Raw genomic sequence first — 19,616 nt, 5'->3', positions numbered from 1 at the left:
ATTCTATGCCTTGGCTAATGAAGGCAAGAGCAGGGAGGTTATGATGGAGCTGTACAAAATGCTATTTAGGCCACAGCTGGAATACTGTGTACAGTTCTGGTTGCCCCACTATAGGAAGGATGTGATTGCATTAGTGAGGGTGCAGAGGAGATTCACCAGGATGTTACTTCGGCTAGAGCGTTTTAGCTCTGAAGAGAGACTGGAGAGGCTGGGGTTGTTTTCCTTAGAGCAGAGACGGCCGACGAGGAACCTGATTGAGGTGTACATAATTATGAGGGGCATAGATAGAGGTCAATAAACAGGGGGCATAGTTTCAAAGCCAGGGGCTAGAGGTTTAGAGGGGATTTGTGGAAAAAAATTTTCACCCAGAGGGTGGTTGGAATCTGGAACTCACTGCCTGAAAGGATGGTAGAGGCAGGAACCCTCACAACATTCAAGAAGCATTTAGATGAGCACTTGAAACGCCATAACATACAGGAAACTTTTTTTTAAATCCAGCACCGACGGGGTGCCGGTTCATCAAAAATTCTGGATAACCGACAGCTATAGTAAAAGATACAGAGAGCGGAGAGCTCTGTATAAAGCAACAGGTTCAGAACAATGGCCACAAGTTCCAAGCATCTCTGTAGCTTAGCAACAGCTGCAGCCACACCCTTGCACAGCAACAGATCGAGGAAGGCAAGTACAATATGAAGTAAAACTTACCTGAACCTACTCCTGAATTTTGCCGGTTAAAGGCAAGTACAATATGAAGTAAAACTTTTGAACCTACTCCTGAATTTTGCCAGTTAACCGAAATTTCCAGTTATTTAGGTGCCAGTAAATCGAAAGTTTCCTGTACAAGGCTATGGATCAAGTGCTGGAAAATGGGATTAGAATAGATAGGGCTTGATGGCTGGCACATACGATGGGCTGAAGGACCTCTTTCTGTGCTGTATAACTATGACTCTAAGATTCACAGGATAATGATTTTAAAAGCTAGAAATGCCTATGGGACAATGCAGCCGTAAAACATTTATCCAGCCTCAAAAGATAGTTTGTGCTAAACTTGCACCTCTTCTAATTTCACCTATTAAAGGCATGGATTGAGGAAAATGTGAATGTTAACAGTCTGTATTGCGACAATTCAGTTGTGATAGCAGGCAGACCACTCTACATGCCTGTCAACCAATACCGCCTTTAATCTCGAGTGCCTCACAATAAATCAACTCCAATGAAAAAGCACAACAGTAGTAGAAGGAACACTAAATACAAATGAAATACAATGCTCTTGCTGGCACTGTGCTGTTGATGCTACTCAGACCTACATACAATAGTGGCATAAAAAAATCAAATGACAGCAAACAGATACTGCAATACAAGAAATGTCATGGAAGGTTCAGCTTTGGTTTACAGTAAAGACAATAGCAAGGACTCAACATACAATATACCTATAACAATTACTGAGCTGATCAATCTATATGTCACCGTTTTTTAAAAATGAACAGAAAATATCAAAAAGATTGAAAATGTAAACTTCTATTATACATACCATTACTTTTATCATTTGGCATTTTATGGTGAAGGAGACAGTTATAATAAAACTGGTTGATAAAAACACAATTAGTACTGGTGTATCATAGGTTGTTTTATATTTTACTTTAGGAAAAACAGAAACTTCTTTTCGCTATCAATCTGTCATTCACATTAATACATTTCAGCATGTTATTTCCTTCCTCTAGCAGAACAACTGCTACAAATGAACAAGCTTAGTTTGCATTTAGGTTACTTCATCCACAAAGAAATGCTTGTGATTCTGGTAGTACGGAAAGCATAGTTCTAGTCCAAAGAAAATCCTTCCTCGGCTGGTTTTGCATTATCATTTTTCTGCAACAATTGTTCTTTGCCACCAATACTTAAAATGAGCTTTGAAACAACAACAACAACTCTGATCGTTATAATCATGTAACACCTATTAGTAATATAACAGAATAGAGAGCATGAGCTAGAGAGACAGAAACAAACAGAGACACAGATGCAAATAAGGGTTATTTTTGGAGGGAGAATTCACCTTTACTTATTATACAGAGCCAGTATGTAGGAATTTTTTCAACACAAACCAATTGATAGATTTAGCAAAGACAAAATTATTTTTAATCCTGCCTTGATGCAATGAATCTTTTTTGCTAGTTTGCAATATGCCCAACAACCCTTATTAATTGAACAATTTTGTGCACCTAGCTTTATTGGTACCTCCAAGCACAATCAGAAGTAAATTGGTATCAGGGGATCAATGATCACCAGTTATGAGCTTCTTCACATGCACAAAAAGGACAACCACTATAATGGAGACTTTGCAAACAGTATGGATTCCATATGAACAAGAACAAAGACAGCCACTGACACCAGCATTTTAAGCGTGCATACAATCAAACCCCAAAGTAAGGACTTGTACTAAATTTAGATATTTAAATTTTTTTTTTTTTTTTTTTAAGAACAGAAATGCCACACTAATTTTAAAGACAAAAAAGTTACTCAGAGCTTTTGCTCTGTATATCGCCTCCAATGTCTTGGTTCTTGGCATAGTGGTGGTTTTGTTCTGTGTATTCATAAAGGAGGCACCAAGAAGTCCTGCTCTCCACAGAAAAGATGTCCTCCTAAATCAGATCCAAAATCTTTCACTCTTCAATTAGCATAACCTTGTACGTTAGAGTTCCAAGGCTGGAAATCGAGATGCCTCTGGATTCAGCATGTCAGACAAGAAGTGAATAGCTCCAGCCATCCCTGTTTAGGACAAGGCAGGAAAAACAATACAATGCACAATTAATGCTTTATCTATACTCTAGGAGTAAAATAGAAACTAACAAAACAGACTTTAAAAAGTTAACAAGCAAAATATTAAAAATCCTTTTTCAAAGTATAGAAATAAAAATGATAAATGCTGCATGTTTTAATAAATCATGGTTTTTGTAGCACCTTCACAGAAGGTAAGAAAAGGCCATTATATATCTAGCCTATGCCAAGTAAGTGTAAATACTGTAACACCCTAAATTAATTTCCATAAGGCAGTGAATAACAGCATTTGAGCAAAAAACTCCAGGACATCCATCTAGCACAATCCACATTCTTCAATCACAGCATTCCCATCTGGACTGGTACCAGTTATCCAAATAGTCTTTGCATCTATATTCTGCAATTATTCCTTTCATAACCAGATATTCAGCCAGTTCATTTTAAATAGGTTAATTTTTGTTTTTGGTCTGCCAAATGACACGCTCAGAAACTATAACGATACACAAGAGACTCCAAACCAAGCTATTGAGAAATCCACAAGTAGTTTCATTCATTAAAGCAGGAAATGGGGCTACAGTAAATAGCTCTGATTTAGCAGTTAGCATCAGCACACAGGCGATGGGCTAAATAGCCGCCTCCTCCTCTGAATATTCTATGATTCTGTACCTTATGGATCCTTCCATCGTCGCTGGGTCAAAATCCTGGAACTCCCTCCCTAACAGCACTGTGGGAGTACCTTCACCACACGGACTACAGCGGTTCAAGAAGGCAGCTCACCACCACCTTCTCAAGGGCAATTATGGATGGGCAATAAATGCTGGCCTTGCCAGCGATGTCCACATCCCATAAAATCCTTTTTTTTTTTTTTTTTAAAGTTCTAAGATTTGGAATGAGGGGAAGAAAGGGGAAATAATCACATGGCAAAGAAAATGGGGTGGGAGGGATAACATGAACATCTCATCCTTCCCAATGGCTGCCACTGTGTATGAGTATATTTATATTTGTTGCATGAAGGTGTCTTTGATATACTCAAGTATCCACAATCTGGAGATTTGCTCAGCTGTACTCTAGGTTCTTATTTTCTTTTGTCAGCTTGGTGTCCGATAGGCATGGAGACCCATCAATTATTGTGTTAAGAATCTCCAAACCAAGCTAGAGAGAAATACACACAGATAGAAGTTTGTTTTTCTGATATGGAATGCACATTCTCTCTCCGTAGGAACACACGCAAGTCAGGAGAGCTTAGTTGCTAGTTCGTGATAGCAAAGACTTAGGGGCTAAATGTGCATAAAAGGGATTGCTGGAATTTACCAAGCTAAAAACACAATAAACCAGATAGGATCTTCCTACCCATCAGGACATTAGCTTGTAGGGTTATCTGAAGTGGCAGTGTCCCAGTCTTAACTGGTGGGTCAACCCCTCCATGTCCCATTAACTAGCTAGGCTGTTTGATCAATCACAGGAACAGGAGTATGCCATTCAGTCCCTCGAGCCTGTTCCATCATTCAATTAGATCATGGCTGATCTGCATCTTAACTCCCATCTACCCACCTTGGTTCCATAACCCTCAATACCCTTGCCTAACAAAAATCTATTTCAATTGACCTAGCTGCAACAGTTTTTTTTTGGAGGAGAAAGTTCCAGATTTCCACTGACTTGTGTGTGTGAAGAAATGCTTCCAGACATCACGTCTGAATGGCCAAGCTCTAATTTTAAAGGTTATGCCGCTTGTTCTGGACTCCCACAGCAGAGGAAATAGTTTCTCTCGGTTTCTCTCTATTTACCCTATCAACTCCTTTAATCATCTTAAACACCTCAATTCACTCCTTAATCTTCCATACTTGAGGGAATTACAAGCCTAGTCTATGCCACCTGTCCTCATAATTTAATCCTTTTAGCATTCTGGTGAACCTGTGCTGCACCCCTTCCAAGGCCAGTATATCCTTCCTGAGGTCTGGTGCCCAGAACTGAACGCAGTACTCTAAAATTGGGTCTAACCAGAGCTTTGTTTAACTAACAAACTTCCACCCCTTTGTATTCCAACCCCCTTGAGATAAAGACTAACACTATTAACCTTTTTAATTACTTCAATCAACAACATTAACCTGGAGTACTGCATAGCTGCCTGACTGAGGTATCAGATTGGAGTTTGCCACAGAAGAATGACTTGGCTCCAATTTTCTATCACCAGGAATGTCATCTTAGGGTCAACTCAAGGACAGTTGTGATCATCACAGTAGTAACATATGTCTACCACTGTTGGGGGAAAGAAGAAAAAGAGAAATCTTGGATCATAGAATGTTACAGCACAGAAACAGACTATTTTCCCATCAAGTCTGCACTAGTGTTTTTCTCCACATGAGCCACCTAAATATCCTGGAGAACAATACTGTATTTGAAAGACAGTATTCTTCTGGAACCAATATGTCAATCACTTAAAGTCAACAATATTTAGATCTTGAGGACAACTAACAAAAATCAATACTGAAGCTGATCTGATGACCTCATATCTTAATAGATTCATATCAGATTGCTTGAAGGAATGTTTACTTGTCTGTGTTGTGGTTGTTCAGAAACGTTAAGTGTTTTTGTACTGCTGGCAAAAATGAAATCCAGGCTAAAATATAGCTCAAGGATCTTGGAATTCCTTTCTTATAACAGATCATCAGGAGGGTAGTCATTTTAAAAATATTGCATAGTTACCCCATGGCTAGTACATATATAAAAATCAATGCAAGAACGCGAAGATTTTGTTGCAATGTTTAATATTTAACATCCATGTTAGAATCTTTAAACTGAATTTCTAGCTTCTCGGATGGCTTGTTAAGCAAATGTGCTATTGAGCAATACAGATCAGTGAGGTCTAAGGTTCAATCTCTAGTCAGTGATCTCAACTAAGATGATGGAATGGGTGCTAAAGCTTTTCCCTAGGCTGTATAGGTTTTCCAAGTGCATCATATTTTCATACATTTCATGCTGTAGTCTTTGGCCCAAGTTTATTGTGGTCAGATTTAACACTTCAAATTTAATAAAGAATCATTACAGCACAGAAACAGGCCATCTTGCCCACATTTACACTAGTGTTTTTCTCCATGAACTACAGTCTAATATTCCCTTTTTCAAGCAACTACCTAATTCTTTATAAAATAAATGTATTTATGCACCCTGCTTCAAAGATTTATCGCACAGAATTCCACATTCTGTGTAAAGAAATGTTTTTCTAACCTCACATGACAAAGTAAAAAGATATTGAAGTCTTCACGCTGTTCCCTGTGGAACTACAATTCCCACAAAGCATCTCATGCACAGAATGTGTCAATGGAAACTAGAACTCTGAGCACAAAGGGCTTAGGTGAAATTTTCAACTTTGGGACTAAATCAGAATTTAAACATCAGTCGCACAAAAAGGGGTAGCACGGTGTGGGGAAATTTCTTGCATTAACATTAAATCATTTTTCAGAATTGCATAATTTCTTTGGTCTTTTATGTGGAATCATAGAATCCTACAGCACAGAAGGAGGCCATTCGCCCAGTCGTTCCTGTGCTGGCTCTTTGAAAGAGCAGCTGTGCTTAGACCCACACCCCCACTTTTTATCTGTAACCCTGTAAGTTCCTAATCCTCAAGTACCTGTTCAACTCCCTTTTAAAATTATTTATGGAATCGGCTTCCACCACCTTTTCATGTAGAGGGTTCCAGATCCTGACAACTCAGTGAAACAAATTCTCATCTCCCGTCTAGATCTTTTGCCAATGTTTTTAATTCTATGACCTACTAGCCAGAGGGAATAGTTTTTTCTCTTATCTACTCTCAAAGCCTCAGGTCATTTCTTAACCTCCTCTGTTCCCAAGAGAACAGCCCCAACTTTTCCAACCTCACCTCATAACTAAAGTCCCTCATCCCTGGCAACATCTTGGTAAACCTCCTCTGTACCCTTTCTTAAGGTGGGAGGCCTTTGGCACAGTGGTAGCATTCCCACCTCTGGGCCATTAGGTGTAGGGTTCGAACCCCATTCCAGAGTCCTGGCGAGTGGAGTCAGAGCTCCAGCTTTGAATTCTGGGTTGACATCCAGAGGGATACTCGCTCACCCCACCCCCAAAATCATCGTACAGGTTGTGGGAGCCCATAAAAACCTCCCACCGTACAGAACTAACTACTATCGACCATGGAAGGAGCGTTAACGCGGCCAGTCAGTCTGTTAATCAGCCTGCGAATCCACGAAAAGACGACCACCCTTTCTAAGGCCTTTACATATTTCCTAAAGTGTGGTGCCCAGAATTGTCCACAATACTCCAGCTGAGCCCTAACCAGTGATTTATAAAGTTCTAGCATGTTTTACTTTTATATTCTATTTTTCTATTTATTAGTAACTCTCATGCTTTAACTAGCTCATCAATTTGCTGTGCCACCTTTAAGGATTTGTGTATATGGACACCAAGGGCTCTCTGCTCATCTACACTTGTTAAAATCGTGCCATTTATAGCATACTCTCCTTCCATATTAGCCCTCCCAAAGTGAATCACTTCACACTTCTCTGCATTGAACTCCATCTGCCATGCTTCTGCCCATTTCACCATCCTGCCAGTCATCCTGAAGCTTATAACTATCCTCATCATGACCTACTAGTTTGCCAATTATGAATGCTATTTTTAGCTGTATGTACCAATTTAAGAAAGAAAGAAAAATGGCAGCCTCACGTGACTTTGAATTATTTAATTGTTTTGTTTTGTACTATATTCTGCCTTTGAAAATTTTTTTACTGGTTGGGTTTGTATCGATTGCTGGTTTGTGATTGACAGCTTTTCCTAATTTGGCTCCAATTCCCTCAATCATGTAAGTGTGACATACACTTTTGAAGTGTGACACTTGTGCGATGTATACTTTCCCCAAATACTATGGATGGGTGCGAAATGCAGGAGTTACATTTCAGGGTTCAGAGGATTAATAAACTGCTCAAGGTTCCTTCTTGTACTTTGTCATCTGAACCCCTTGATGCATTACTACATTGTAACTCCAGACTATGTGTTACCAAATATTTAATGCCAACACATAGGGGTCGATTTTCCCGAAGCTGTCGGGAAGAAGGCGGGACTACAACTTTCGGGTTTTTGATCCGCCTACTTCGACATCCGGCCAATCCGCGCATTTCCCCTTGATTGACCTTGTTGAGCCCGCCCAGCGGGCTCAGCAGGCCAATTAAGGGCCACCCGGCAACAGGTGACGTCACAGACTGAAATTTCATCTGTCAAGAGTTCTTTGAAATATCAGTGTTTCACAGCTGTTTGAAGCTGTCAAACACTGACAGTCTGAGTTCTGACATAAGTCCTTCTGCATAGACTCAGTTAGAACTCACACCGGCACTCACAGCTGAAGGCTGTCACTTTTGACAGATCGCAGCCATTCAGCTTTAAGTTCCGGTTGAGTGATGGGCTCCCAACGGCTGCAGGAAGGCTGTAAAGGCAAGTACAGGTAAGTAAAAGTTCTTTACACACTTTAGACACACCAAACACACTTACTTTTACACTCATGCACCCATCACTCACCTGAGCGCCGACATCGCGACCCCTCCAACCAGACGGCCCGCCTGCTCTAACCTGGCGTGGTTTGGAGCCGTCGGGAAACCTACACGAAACCCCTCAAAATAGGGATTAGGCTAAAAACTGCCTGTTAACTGGCAGTTAATTGGCACTAATCCCTTCCTGCCTGGGGTCGGCAGGTCCCAGAGCAGGGTGGGTACCCGCCGCCCCTGAAAGTTGTGCGGAGCAGGGTTTTGGGCGGGATGGTGTCGGGACCCCCAAATTTGGGATTTCCCCCCCCCCAACACGCCTGAAACCCCGCCTGACGGCTCCACGAAAATCGACCCCTTAGTCTAATTACACTGCAAAATTTAATTTGGAGGAATGCTGCAATTTAGAAGCTAAACCACTTTTTCCTAAAATGTTTTTGCTCGAGTTTATAGAATCCTAATACAAGCACATTTCCTGATAAACAGGTTACTTTTTTTAATATAAGGATTTACCCATGTCTAAAAACAAAACAGCAGCAGTAGCATTTGTTTTCTCTAAACTAATATATATTCTCTTTGGCATGGCAAATCAAACTATGATTTGGTTAGTCTTACATTTTTAAAAACCCCAACACATCTCATTGAAACATATAAAATTCTGACAGGGCTAGACAGACTGGATGCAGGGAGGATGTTGCCCCTGGCTGGGGGGTCTAGAACGAGGGGTCACATTCTCAGGATACGGGGTAGGACATTTAGGACTGAGATAAGGAGAAATTTCTTCACTCAGAGGGTGGTGAACCTGTGGAATTCTCTACCACAGAAGGCTGTGGAGGCCAAGCTGCTGAATATATTTAAGGAGAGAGATAGATTTCTAGACACAAAAGGCATCAAGGGGTATGGGGAGAGAGCAGGAATATGGTATTGAGATAAAGGATCAGCCATGATCATATTGAATGGCAGAGCAGGCTCAAAGGGCCGAATGGCCTACTCCTGCTCTTATTTTTCTGTTTCTATTGCTCAATGTATTACCTTCAAACAAGGAATATGGTCTGTCAGGGATACGACATCCATGTGTTCCATAATCCAAGCACCATTCAGCAAACTGTAAAAGCAAGCAATATTAAAGAATTTTCATGCCATTTTTAATATTAAAAAGTATTCATTTGAATCATCACATAATCCTAAAAAACAGTAAATGGAGATGCCTACACAGTTAAGGTGAGTCAGTTTCTCTGTTCCTCCTTTTAGGTTTAAAACTGCTAGTCAAAGAGAACATACAGACCTTTGTGTAGAAACTCTTTTCAGCAATATCATTGTTCTGGACCGATGGACATTATGTGACATTCTGGACATTTTACATGCAATATCACCCTCTAGTGGCGGTTATTGTGTTAACAGTTTGTATGCTGGAAAGGTCATCTGATCTTTCTTCCTGTGAGGTCATTTGACCTTCTTACCTTTCTTCCTGTTGACCCCAGGAAGCAGTTTTGCCAGGAAGAACCTGACTTGAGTAATGGAGAATTTGCTATGAGAGGTTCCATTTACAATCCAGTGTAATCTGACTTCATGTTAGGCCAAGCGCAATATCTGTGAGTATCTTTAGTTCTTAGCATAATAGCAATGTTGTCAGAGTAATATTTTGATAATACTGTTTATAAAAGTTAATATTTAATAGTTACAGAAGTTAGTTCAAATGTTAGTTAGTTATACAATTAGTCTATTCTACTGTTGTAAATATGTTTATATCTTGTGTAATATCGAATGTGTAGTACTCAGTTTATGTACAAAACATACTTTGTCTTTGTTTACAGTTTCACAAATTTGTTCAAGTAAAAGCTTCAAAACAGCAACCGCTTCAGGAAGAATTATTCTGAATGAGTGTTTAACTTGCTGGATAGCTAGATAGGAGCACATCTAGCGCGGCCAGTACAATCATGCATAAGGATAAAGGGTTGCACAGTGCTAGAAATGCTCAATTAGGGTACTGGTGGACCACACCTACTGGTTTGAGACGGCTTGGTGCAAATTGTTACTGCAAGTTGCATGGCGATAGGTCTCACACTGAGCTCACCTTACACTATCCTATTATCAATAATGTGGTGGCTGCCATCAGTGCAGCTACATTGCTGGAGTTAAGCACATGCTTCTAGATCTCATTTTTGTAGTTTTGAGCAGTGAGCATGAATGTCCCACCCGAGTGCTGCGACAGGGTCAGCAAGTGAAGTCACGGACAGCTGAAGCCATGAACTGGATCAGCTTTATAGAGCCAGCAGGCTGTGCAGGCAAGAGCAACAGAGGGACAAAAGCAGGCACAGAATTTCCTGGATAGGTGCGATCTGTGACTTGCACTGTAAATTATGCCGTTTCATGCCCCAAACTTACTCCAAATTTCCTGGAAAAGTAATTTAAATGTGCTGCAGCAAACATAATGCTGAATTAGGGACCTTGGAACCGGTGCAGCCAGTATTTACCCAATCTGCATTCATTAAGTAGATCAATACTGGCATGAGCCAAGTCAGAATTCTGAATTTCAAATCTTTTCACTATACCGAACATAGTCACTTGCAGAAAACTGTTTGAATTATGGACACACACACAGTCGCTGTATTCATTTTTCCAAGAACTTGCATTTATATAGCACCCTTAACATAGTAAAACTTCAAGGCACTTCACAGGAGTGTTCTAAGACAAAATTTGACAACAAGCCACACAGATATTTGGACAGGTCACCAAAAGCTTGATCAAAAAGTAGGCATTAAGGAGTGGGGGGGAGAGGGGAGAGGGGAGAGGGAGGGAGAGTGAGAGAGGCCAGAATTGGATGAACGACGAGTTCTTGAAGGTTTGTAGGGCTGGAGGTGGTTACAGAGAAAGGGAGGGGCAAGGCCATGGAGGGATTGGAACGCAAGGATGAGAATGTAAAATTTGAGGCGTTGCTGGGCCGGGAGCTGATGCAGGTCAGTGAGATGTGCATAAGCTCTATTCTAAAGTTTATTATACTAATTACACTTTACAACAGCAACTACATTTCAAAAGGTACTTAATTGGCTGTAAAGCACTTTGGGACTTCGAGGTTGTGAAGGTGCTATATAAAACGCAAGTTCCTTCTTTCTCTTTACTTGTTAAGCAGGGAAGTAGAAGTCAATTTTAATTTAGTGACCACCAACATTCCCACTAAGCTGTGGTCTGGAGGTCCCATGCAGGCCGCTCACCGGCTTCCTCAGGGGAAAAAACAGTGCATGTGTGAAAATTTGAATGGGCCACTCACTCAGTTAAAGGGACCACGCAGTAAAAAAAATAGGGGGAACATTGCAGCAATGGTCAGTTTCAGGATGAAGTAATCACCTGAGTAACAAGGGACTTAATTAAAGACATGCCACTGCATACTGGTTCCTACGTTTCAGGGAAATCCGTTAGCTCTGTACAGGAAACTTTGGTTTATCCGGAGGTTAAATGTCCGGAATGCTCGAGCCACTGGCAAAATTCAGGAGTCGGTTCAGTAAGTTTTTTTTTCTTTTCGTTGCTTTTTTTCCCCCCCACTAGTCAGGCTCTGCAAGGTCTAGCTAAAGCTGTTGCTTAGCTAGAGACGCTTGCAAGCTACGGCCGACTGTTTAGAAGCTGTGGGTTTGTTGCTAGATACGGAGCTCAAAAGCTTCTGTATGTTTTAACATTAGCGCTGGTTTGTCCGGCAGTTTTGATGGGACGGCAATAGCTCGGTGCCGGATATCACAAAGTTTCCTGTAGAAGGGAAACATCTGGGCGTACATTAACTTTTTATTTCGGATTTCTGTAGAATCAGGAGATTGAATCTGCATCATTCAGTACCAGTCAAATAGTCTTACTGTTTTCAAACAAGTCTTATTGTTTTCAAGCAACTTCATATAAAATTAAAAATCTGTACATTTGGTTGCTGTAAATACATCTTCACCCACTTCAAGGTTAAGTTACGAGTGGCGGTAGCTCTGCAGTACCTCATTCTTGTACTAGCCTTTGAGCACAGCAAGCTAATTGACTGCAATGGACATCAAAACAGAGTCTAATCAAATCCTCACTAAACACCCACAGAGGCACACTTTCTAACTGAGGCCACTTGATAGCGGTCATGGTTCAATTTTCCCCACCTTCAAGGCACTGAAGCCAATTGTAACTTTTGGAAATACAGATAATTTGTACCAATTTTAGAAGAAAACTTGTTTCGAATAAAAAAAACTTTAAAAATACATTCTGACATAACACCCTCTGTTCAAAAGGCAGGGGGCGGGGGGGCGGGAGGGGAAGAAACCTGGCTTTCTAAATAGACTATTACTGAGAATTATAAGTAGGAGACAACTAAGAGGTAATGATGAGCCTATATAAAATCTTAGGACCTCAGTTAGTTCGAGTATTATGTGCAGTATTGGGCTCCACACTATAGGGACAATATTGAGATTGCAGAGAGGGAACACAGATTCACTAGGATGCTGCCTGGTATGAGGACATACAAATACAAAATGATTTGAAAAACTGGGTCAGTTTAGTTAGAACAACGGAGATTACGGGGCAGTATGATGGTGTTTAAAATTATAAGAGAATGGAAAAAGGTAGATCGAAGTACACTGTTTCCAGTAGTTGAAGGGTCAAGAACCAGGTGCCATAGATACAAGGTGAAACGTAAGAGATTTAGAAGAGGGCAGGAGAAATTTCTTCAGAGAATTCGGAGGCTGTGAAATTCACTCCTCAGATTAGTAGCGGAGGGAGAAACTATGCTAACATTCAGTATTAGATTGGTTAGGTGGATGAAGGAAGTGGGATTGAAGGGATTTGGGAAAAGGGTGGGTAAATCTGAAACTATTTGCTCATGAAGAGGCCAAATGTAACTGACAGACTGGTTGGACCAATTGACCTGTTTCCCTGTTGTAATTTCTATGTATAATTGATCTATGTACCAGCAAGGAAGTGCCAATACTGTAAGTGTGTACAAGTTAGGTTTTAATGCAGGCTTTTGCAACCAGTAAACCTGGGTCAGCACCTCTTTTTCTACACCTATTAGATTTCTATTATGTGTCCAAATAGATTTTCAAGGTCTAGCAATTTGATGGAATCATGACAGCATTACAAAATACTAAACAATGAACTTTGATGGCAGCTTATTAAAGAACTCTCCCAACCCCTCTGTGCTGTCAGACATCAAATCTTGAATGAGCTCCAATTTCTTCCAGTTAAACATGGGGAAGAACAAAAATTATTTTTAGCCTCTGCCACAAACTCCTTGCCCTTTCCACTGAATCCATCCCCCTCCCAGCCACGGTCTTCGGGTAAACCAGATTATTTGCAACTTTGATGTCCTATTCGACACAGAGCTGAGCTTTGCTGACCCCATATTCTCTCCAAGACTACCTATTTCCACCTCCAAATATCACCCACCTCCGCCAACACTGCTTCAGCCCATCTGCTGCTGAAATTTTTATCCATACCATTGTTACCTCCAGACTTAATTATTCCAAACCCTCCTGTTCAGACTCCCATCCTGTATGCTATGTAACCTTCAACTCATTAAAACTCTGCTCCCCATATCCCATCCTGTTCACCCATCACACCTGTTCTTGCTGACCTACACTGAATCACCCAATGTTGCCAACTTAATATTCTCATGTTTAAATCTTTTCATTGCCTTGCCCCTCCCTATCTTTGTAATCTCTTCCAGCCCTCCACCACCTAGGGTCCACACTCTGGGTTTCCCTCCTTATAGTCCTTTGCTTCTCTACCTCCCTTGACCCCTTTAAGACCCTCCTTAAAACCACCACTTTGACTAAGCATTTGGTCACCCATTCCACTATCTGCTTTGTTGCAGCATCCATTTTTTGTCTGATTATACACCTGTAAAGTGCCTTTTAGAGGTTTTTCTAATTTAATGTCACATTCACTTGAAGAATCTAATGTTTGGTTTTCTGAAGGTTTTCAGTTTAAACTAGGGGTGGCTTCACTAGACATCAAATACAAAAAAAAATGCTCACCACTGCTCCCACCCTCATCTACCTAACCACTGTACAGGAACTGGTGGAAGAAATCTGTAAAATTGGGAGTGAGAAAAAGGAGCACGCAAATACTCCAATATGCAACACCTAGAATTAAATAATGACTATGTGCAGGCTCAGGATATTTCAGTTATTGCTGTAGTGAAATTAATTTTATGATGATGATACAATGAAAATAAACTTCTGGATTAAGCATGATAGATAACCACTTTTCATCTTACCTTGCAAGCTCTGTAGAGATACTTTTTGTCATGAGTTAGCTTATATAGAGAGAGGAACGAGTACCCATTTCCTGCCGTTCCATGGCAGATTCCATAACCCTTCCGCAGCAGCCCTCGCTGCCAGATAACATCACTACACTCTACTGCATCCCTCAGGTACTTTTCTTCTTTAAAAGTCTGTTTAACCAAAAAAAGTAAAACTGTTAATTTTTTTTTAAAGTTTAAAACAAATTAGTATAACTTATGTAGCTCATATAGTGAAGGACAAATAGGTACTGCTATAGCTTTCAATAAAATGTTGCTTTTGAAGACTTGCGTTCAGTTACATTAAATGGTATCTCCACATCTTGCACTGCATATACAACGATACTAGATGTCACATTCAGTAGAAGAATCAAACATTACTGTTCCTTCACTTCAGAAAACCACACTCACTTTAAACTCCGGGTGGATTCACCACACATCTGACAAAACTCACCGCCAATCCCCTTATCTACCTTGTCCACTGTACAGCAACTGGCTGAAGAAATCTGTAATATTGGGAGTGAAAGTGAGCGAATACTGCAATATGCAATATCTACAATAACACCACGATTGTGCGGGCTTAGGATATTTCAGCCATCTCCTGCAGAAGGATGGGGGAAAATATACTATGAATTACTTTATGCTAGACTATAGGACTCTCAAATAACATTCAACAACAACTGTTTAGCTTGCTCTAGAAAGCATCACCAGCTTCCTCTTCACTTGCCCTTCTAGCTGCTTTATGTCAATGTGTGTGCAATGAGGAAAAAAGATGTAGTTATGGTGCAAAAGCATCCTTGGGTAACAAACAACAACAAAAAATGTAAACTTCAAGTGGCCTTCAAATACTAACCTTGTAAGACTGTATCAACATGTGTATAACGCCAGGAGCACCATGGCACCAATGGACCAGTCTGTCAGTTTCATTGCTCAAGGATGAAGGGTAATTTCCAGACCGGAACTTTTTATGTCGCACATAGTCCACACTAGGTTTTACTAGTTCCATCAGAGTCTCCTGTTCCAACTTTGAACCCGGCTGGAACAGAAATACGTTTAAAAAAATCTAGCAAATGCATTCAAAAATCACTAGGAGTACAATTTTAGTATAAGAGAGGTTAGGTGAATCTATAAACTTCATAACACCAAGGAGCAAGAGTGCAGTATTCTTGCTGGGAGTTTGTTTTTGGGAAGAGGGTGGTGAGAAAAATGGGAACATATTTGAAGCAGAGCAAGATAGAGGGCTTTAGGGAGAATGCAGGGCAGTGGGGTTAGCTTTGGATTGCCCTAGCATGACTCAGCACAGGCATGATGGGGTCAATTTCAACTTAACCTGCCCGGCAGAAAACAGATGGTAGCAGGTCAACTGCCCATTTTGCAACTTGCTCGATTAAGTCAGGTGGGGTGTAAAACAGGTGGCTAACCCACTGCCATCAGTTTCTCGCCAGGCGGGTTGAGTTAATATCAATCCTGATGGGCCAAATAGCCTCTGTCTCCACTGTAAACTATAGTCTATGCACTTATTACAGTTTCACATAATGCAACACAAAGTTAAAGAAAAATGTAATGTTTCAAAATGTTGGGAAAGCATAACATTACTAACAGCTTACCCAGTCACTTAAAGGCAGCGACTCATACTGAATACATTTTGATGGACATTATCAGCTCTTAAGTATAGCTTCTAAAGTGAGTTACTGAACATGCAAATTTAAGCAGGGTATGCAAAAGTGAGGAACATTGAACCAAACCCAATCCTCTTCACCAGATGCCCATACACATGGATTTTACAGCAGGAGTCATTGGACACATCAGGAATAGGAACCCCAGATTAGTTTTGGGATGTGAAGACAAGTGCAGTGTCCAATGCTTTCCATAGTAATATCAGTTAGCTTTGTTTAGACATCAGGTTAAACCTGGGATCTTCCAGGCTGTGTAGCTCAGCCAGCCTGCAGTACGTTTCCCTATTAACATTGCCATTTTGAAGGAGATGAGGTATTTAATGGTGAGAACCATAGATAGTAAAGTATGTTATGTGTAGATCATAAGCAATATTTTGCAGATGGAAAAGGGAACGAATAACAGATAAAAGCAAAAAAAATTGCAAATGCTGTACATCTGAAATAAGAACAGAAAATTGTGGAAACACGCAATAGGTCAGTCAATATATGTGGAAAGTATAAAAGGAGTTAAACTTTCAGGTGTAGAAGCTAACTAATCTGCTCTTGCCACAGGTGCTGACTGATCTGTTAAATATTTCCAGCATTTTCTGTTTTAATTACAGCAATCTTGGCAAATCATTTTTTTTTTTTTTTTTTAATTTGAAGAGAAAAGCCTGAAAAAAGTATTTTTTAATTCAATTGAGTTGTTATAGGATCCACAACAAAATGTTAACCTACATTTTCACTTTACAGTTACTGAGAGACCTGCTGTATATTTCGAGCATTTGCAATTTTTAAATTTATTCAATGTACACAAGAATACATCTTAACGGCTGAGTCTCCATAGATTTGTAATATTTACTTCTAGGGAGAATCCATTCTTCTTCACTCTTAATTCTTTGAGCATACCACCTGAATATAAAGAAATGGCACCTCTCTGACTGAATAGGTTATATTTGGTGGTAGTTGAAGGGTTATGGGCCTCAGTGACCAGAAGGCACATTGGCCTGGCTTTTGCAGTCAGCGGCGAACGCTACACTTGCAATGAGATTTGCGGTAACAGAGAGGAGAAACAACGCGGTGCCCTCTATAGGGATTCTGGGACCTGTGTGAGCAGGACAAGTAATGGTGTGTTTTCTCAATCAGTTTGAAAAATCCTTGGAGGCATCAGAAGCTAATCCAGGAAGTGCAAGTGAGAATATTTAATTCAATGCCAAATCATGCATAGAAAGCAAAATAAAGGAAAGAAAAATGGGATGGAGAGAAAAGACACAGTAAAGTAAAAAAGTTTTTTTTAAAAAGCTCTAACAATAATTAAAATTTGAAGAAATGAAACGTCACACTTTAAAAGTACATTTTCAGCACCAGCGAGGTTGCTCGGCAGTAATTACGACTTATCACGCCATTAAAAATTCACTTACACTTGAATGAATAAGCCCCAACTTTTTCTGGCGTGTTTAGTGGGCATCTCGTGGGCAAGTACTGCAACTTCACACCCTTCAGGTGTTTCAATGTCGAGTCGCTCGGCAAGATGCTGTTAGACTGAAGCTTGTGGAGAAGCAGGGCAACTCAGACAGCAACTTACTGATTTCCGCGTTTAACTGCGCATGTGCAGAGAGTGAAAGTTGCTGTCTGATTTAAAACTTAATAATGGAGTGCTGATAGCCTCACTGTTATTCGTACTGCAAAATCCAGGCCAATATATTTGATGCATCACTAGGATGGAGTTGTTTTGACTCTCCACTCATTCACCAGCTAGTCACATTGTTGGTATCAAAGAAGTTCAATTTTTCTAAACAACACTACACCTCTTATGTTTTTACTTTCCTCAAATCAATTATTATTGTGCACCTGGCCATTGGATTATTGAATTCTGTCTAGATATGACATAAATGCTACTGGTCTAAGTAGAGTTCATCCCCTTTGGGTTAGGTTTTTGACAGTAAATTGAAATCAATCTAATAAAGTTTACACTTGGAAGCCAACCTGCATTAGCATGTAGTAGATCCCTGCTAGACCATGGGCTGCTCCAACATACTGTTTTCTGTGCCATTGGTACAGAAGTGGACAGCGTTCAGCTTTGCGCTCTTCCTTGGAAAGATTTTTGCCAGATTCGATAATGGCATGAACCACCTATTTGCCAAAATTGGAGTTTGGGGGGGGGGGGGGGGGGGGGGGGGGAAGGAAAGAGGGGGAAATGGAAAAAAGCCGGTGGTTAAAAAGTCTAAAATCAGTATAGAAATGAGTATCAAACTCTTAACATTATTACAAAAGCAAAATACTGCAGATGCTGGAAATCTGAAATAAAAACAGAAAATGCTGGAAATACTCAGCAGGTCATGCAGCATCTGTGGAGAAAGAAAGAGTTAACGTTTCAGGTCGCTGACACTTGGTCAGACGAAGGGTCATTGACCCGAAACGTTAACTCGGTTTCTCTCTCCGCAGATGCTGCTTGGCCTGCTGAGTATTTCCTATTATTATAATTGATTTGATAAAGTGCAGTCTTACTCCCAAGTTTATTAATAATAATATGCTTTTGTAAAATCAATTCAAACATACATTTAAACTTTCATTTGAACAAAGAGAAAATTCATGCATCATATGCTTCATTCATCAGTTCCCATAAAGGAATGTTAACAAAGGCCTAGGAAACAGTAATTACATTGAACACAACCTACGCTTCTCACATACAAGACAGCACTTTGAATACTGCACAACTTTGTGTCTAAGTTTGCAGATGACACCAAACTGGGTTCAGTGGCCAATGTACGATAATAAGGGATCTAGACAGGCAAGGCCAATGTGCAGAGAGGTGGTAGATAATATCAGTTTGAAGTGAGAATACCGATTACATATTAGATGCTTAAGGTAACAAAGCAGGAACGTGATCTTGGGGTTTTGGTGGATCGGTCATTAAACCACTGGTTCAGCATTCACTGGCATTGAAGAAAGCAAACAAAATGATGAAATGTATAGCTAAGGGTAGGACATACAAGTCTAAGGAGGTGATGTTGAAGTTGTAGTTGGCAGTGGCAAATTAATACAGTGAACATTTGAGGCATTGGCAAGCATTACTAGGGGATCATTGGACACTGGAAAGGTACCAATAGATTGAAAACAGGCCAATGTGGTGTCCAGTTTCAAAAAGGGTGACAAGACAGACACAGACAACTACAGATCCATTAGTTACTTCAATTGTATGTAAAATAATGGAATCAATTACCAGGAGTAAACTTGAGAATTATTTGTACAGCCACCAGCTAGTAAGTAGCAGTTAACATTGCTTTAGAAGAGGAAACACCTGCCTAACCAACCTCCTGGACTTTGAGTAACTGACAAGTCAAATGGACTGTGATAAACTCTGACATTGTGTACTTCGACTTCCAAAAGGCATTTGATAAAGTTCAAAATGAAAGGCGGATAGTT

At 40.3% G+C, this 19,616-nt stretch overlaps 1 protein-coding gene across 1 annotated transcript in view; it reads right to left on the bottom strand.

Moving 5' to 3' along the window:
- Positions 1 to 1,157: 1,157 nt before the first annotated feature.
- Positions 1,158 to 19,616, bottom strand: part of lancl2 (LanC lantibiotic synthetase component C-like 2 (bacterial)) — a 55,030-nt gene continuing 36,571 nt past the window's right edge. Inside the window, exons 5-9 of the mRNA XM_085988058.1 lie at positions 18,177 to 18,323; positions 15,389 to 15,571; positions 14,512 to 14,688; positions 9,309 to 9,381; positions 1,158 to 2,763 (exon numbers count right to left, since the gene is read on the bottom strand). Coding sequence (XP_085844184.1) covers positions 2,687 to 2,763; positions 9,309 to 9,381; positions 14,512 to 14,688; positions 15,389 to 15,571; positions 18,177 to 18,323 — 657 coding nt within the window. The 3' untranslated portion in view covers positions 1,158 to 2,686. The remainder of the gene's footprint in view (positions 2,764 to 9,308; positions 9,382 to 14,511; positions 14,689 to 15,388; positions 15,572 to 18,176; positions 18,324 to 19,616) is intronic.

This window comes from Somniosus microcephalus, chromosome 5 (genome assembly GCF_052327205.1).
Source record: "Somniosus microcephalus isolate GS21.2 chromosome 5, FLI_Smic_1.0, whole genome shotgun sequence".
Classification (NCBI taxonomy): domain Eukaryota; kingdom Metazoa; phylum Chordata; class Chondrichthyes; order Squaliformes; family Somniosidae; genus Somniosus; species Somniosus microcephalus.
Note: the sequence above shows the minus strand (reverse complement) of the source record. Positions and strands in the feature narration are given on the sequence as shown.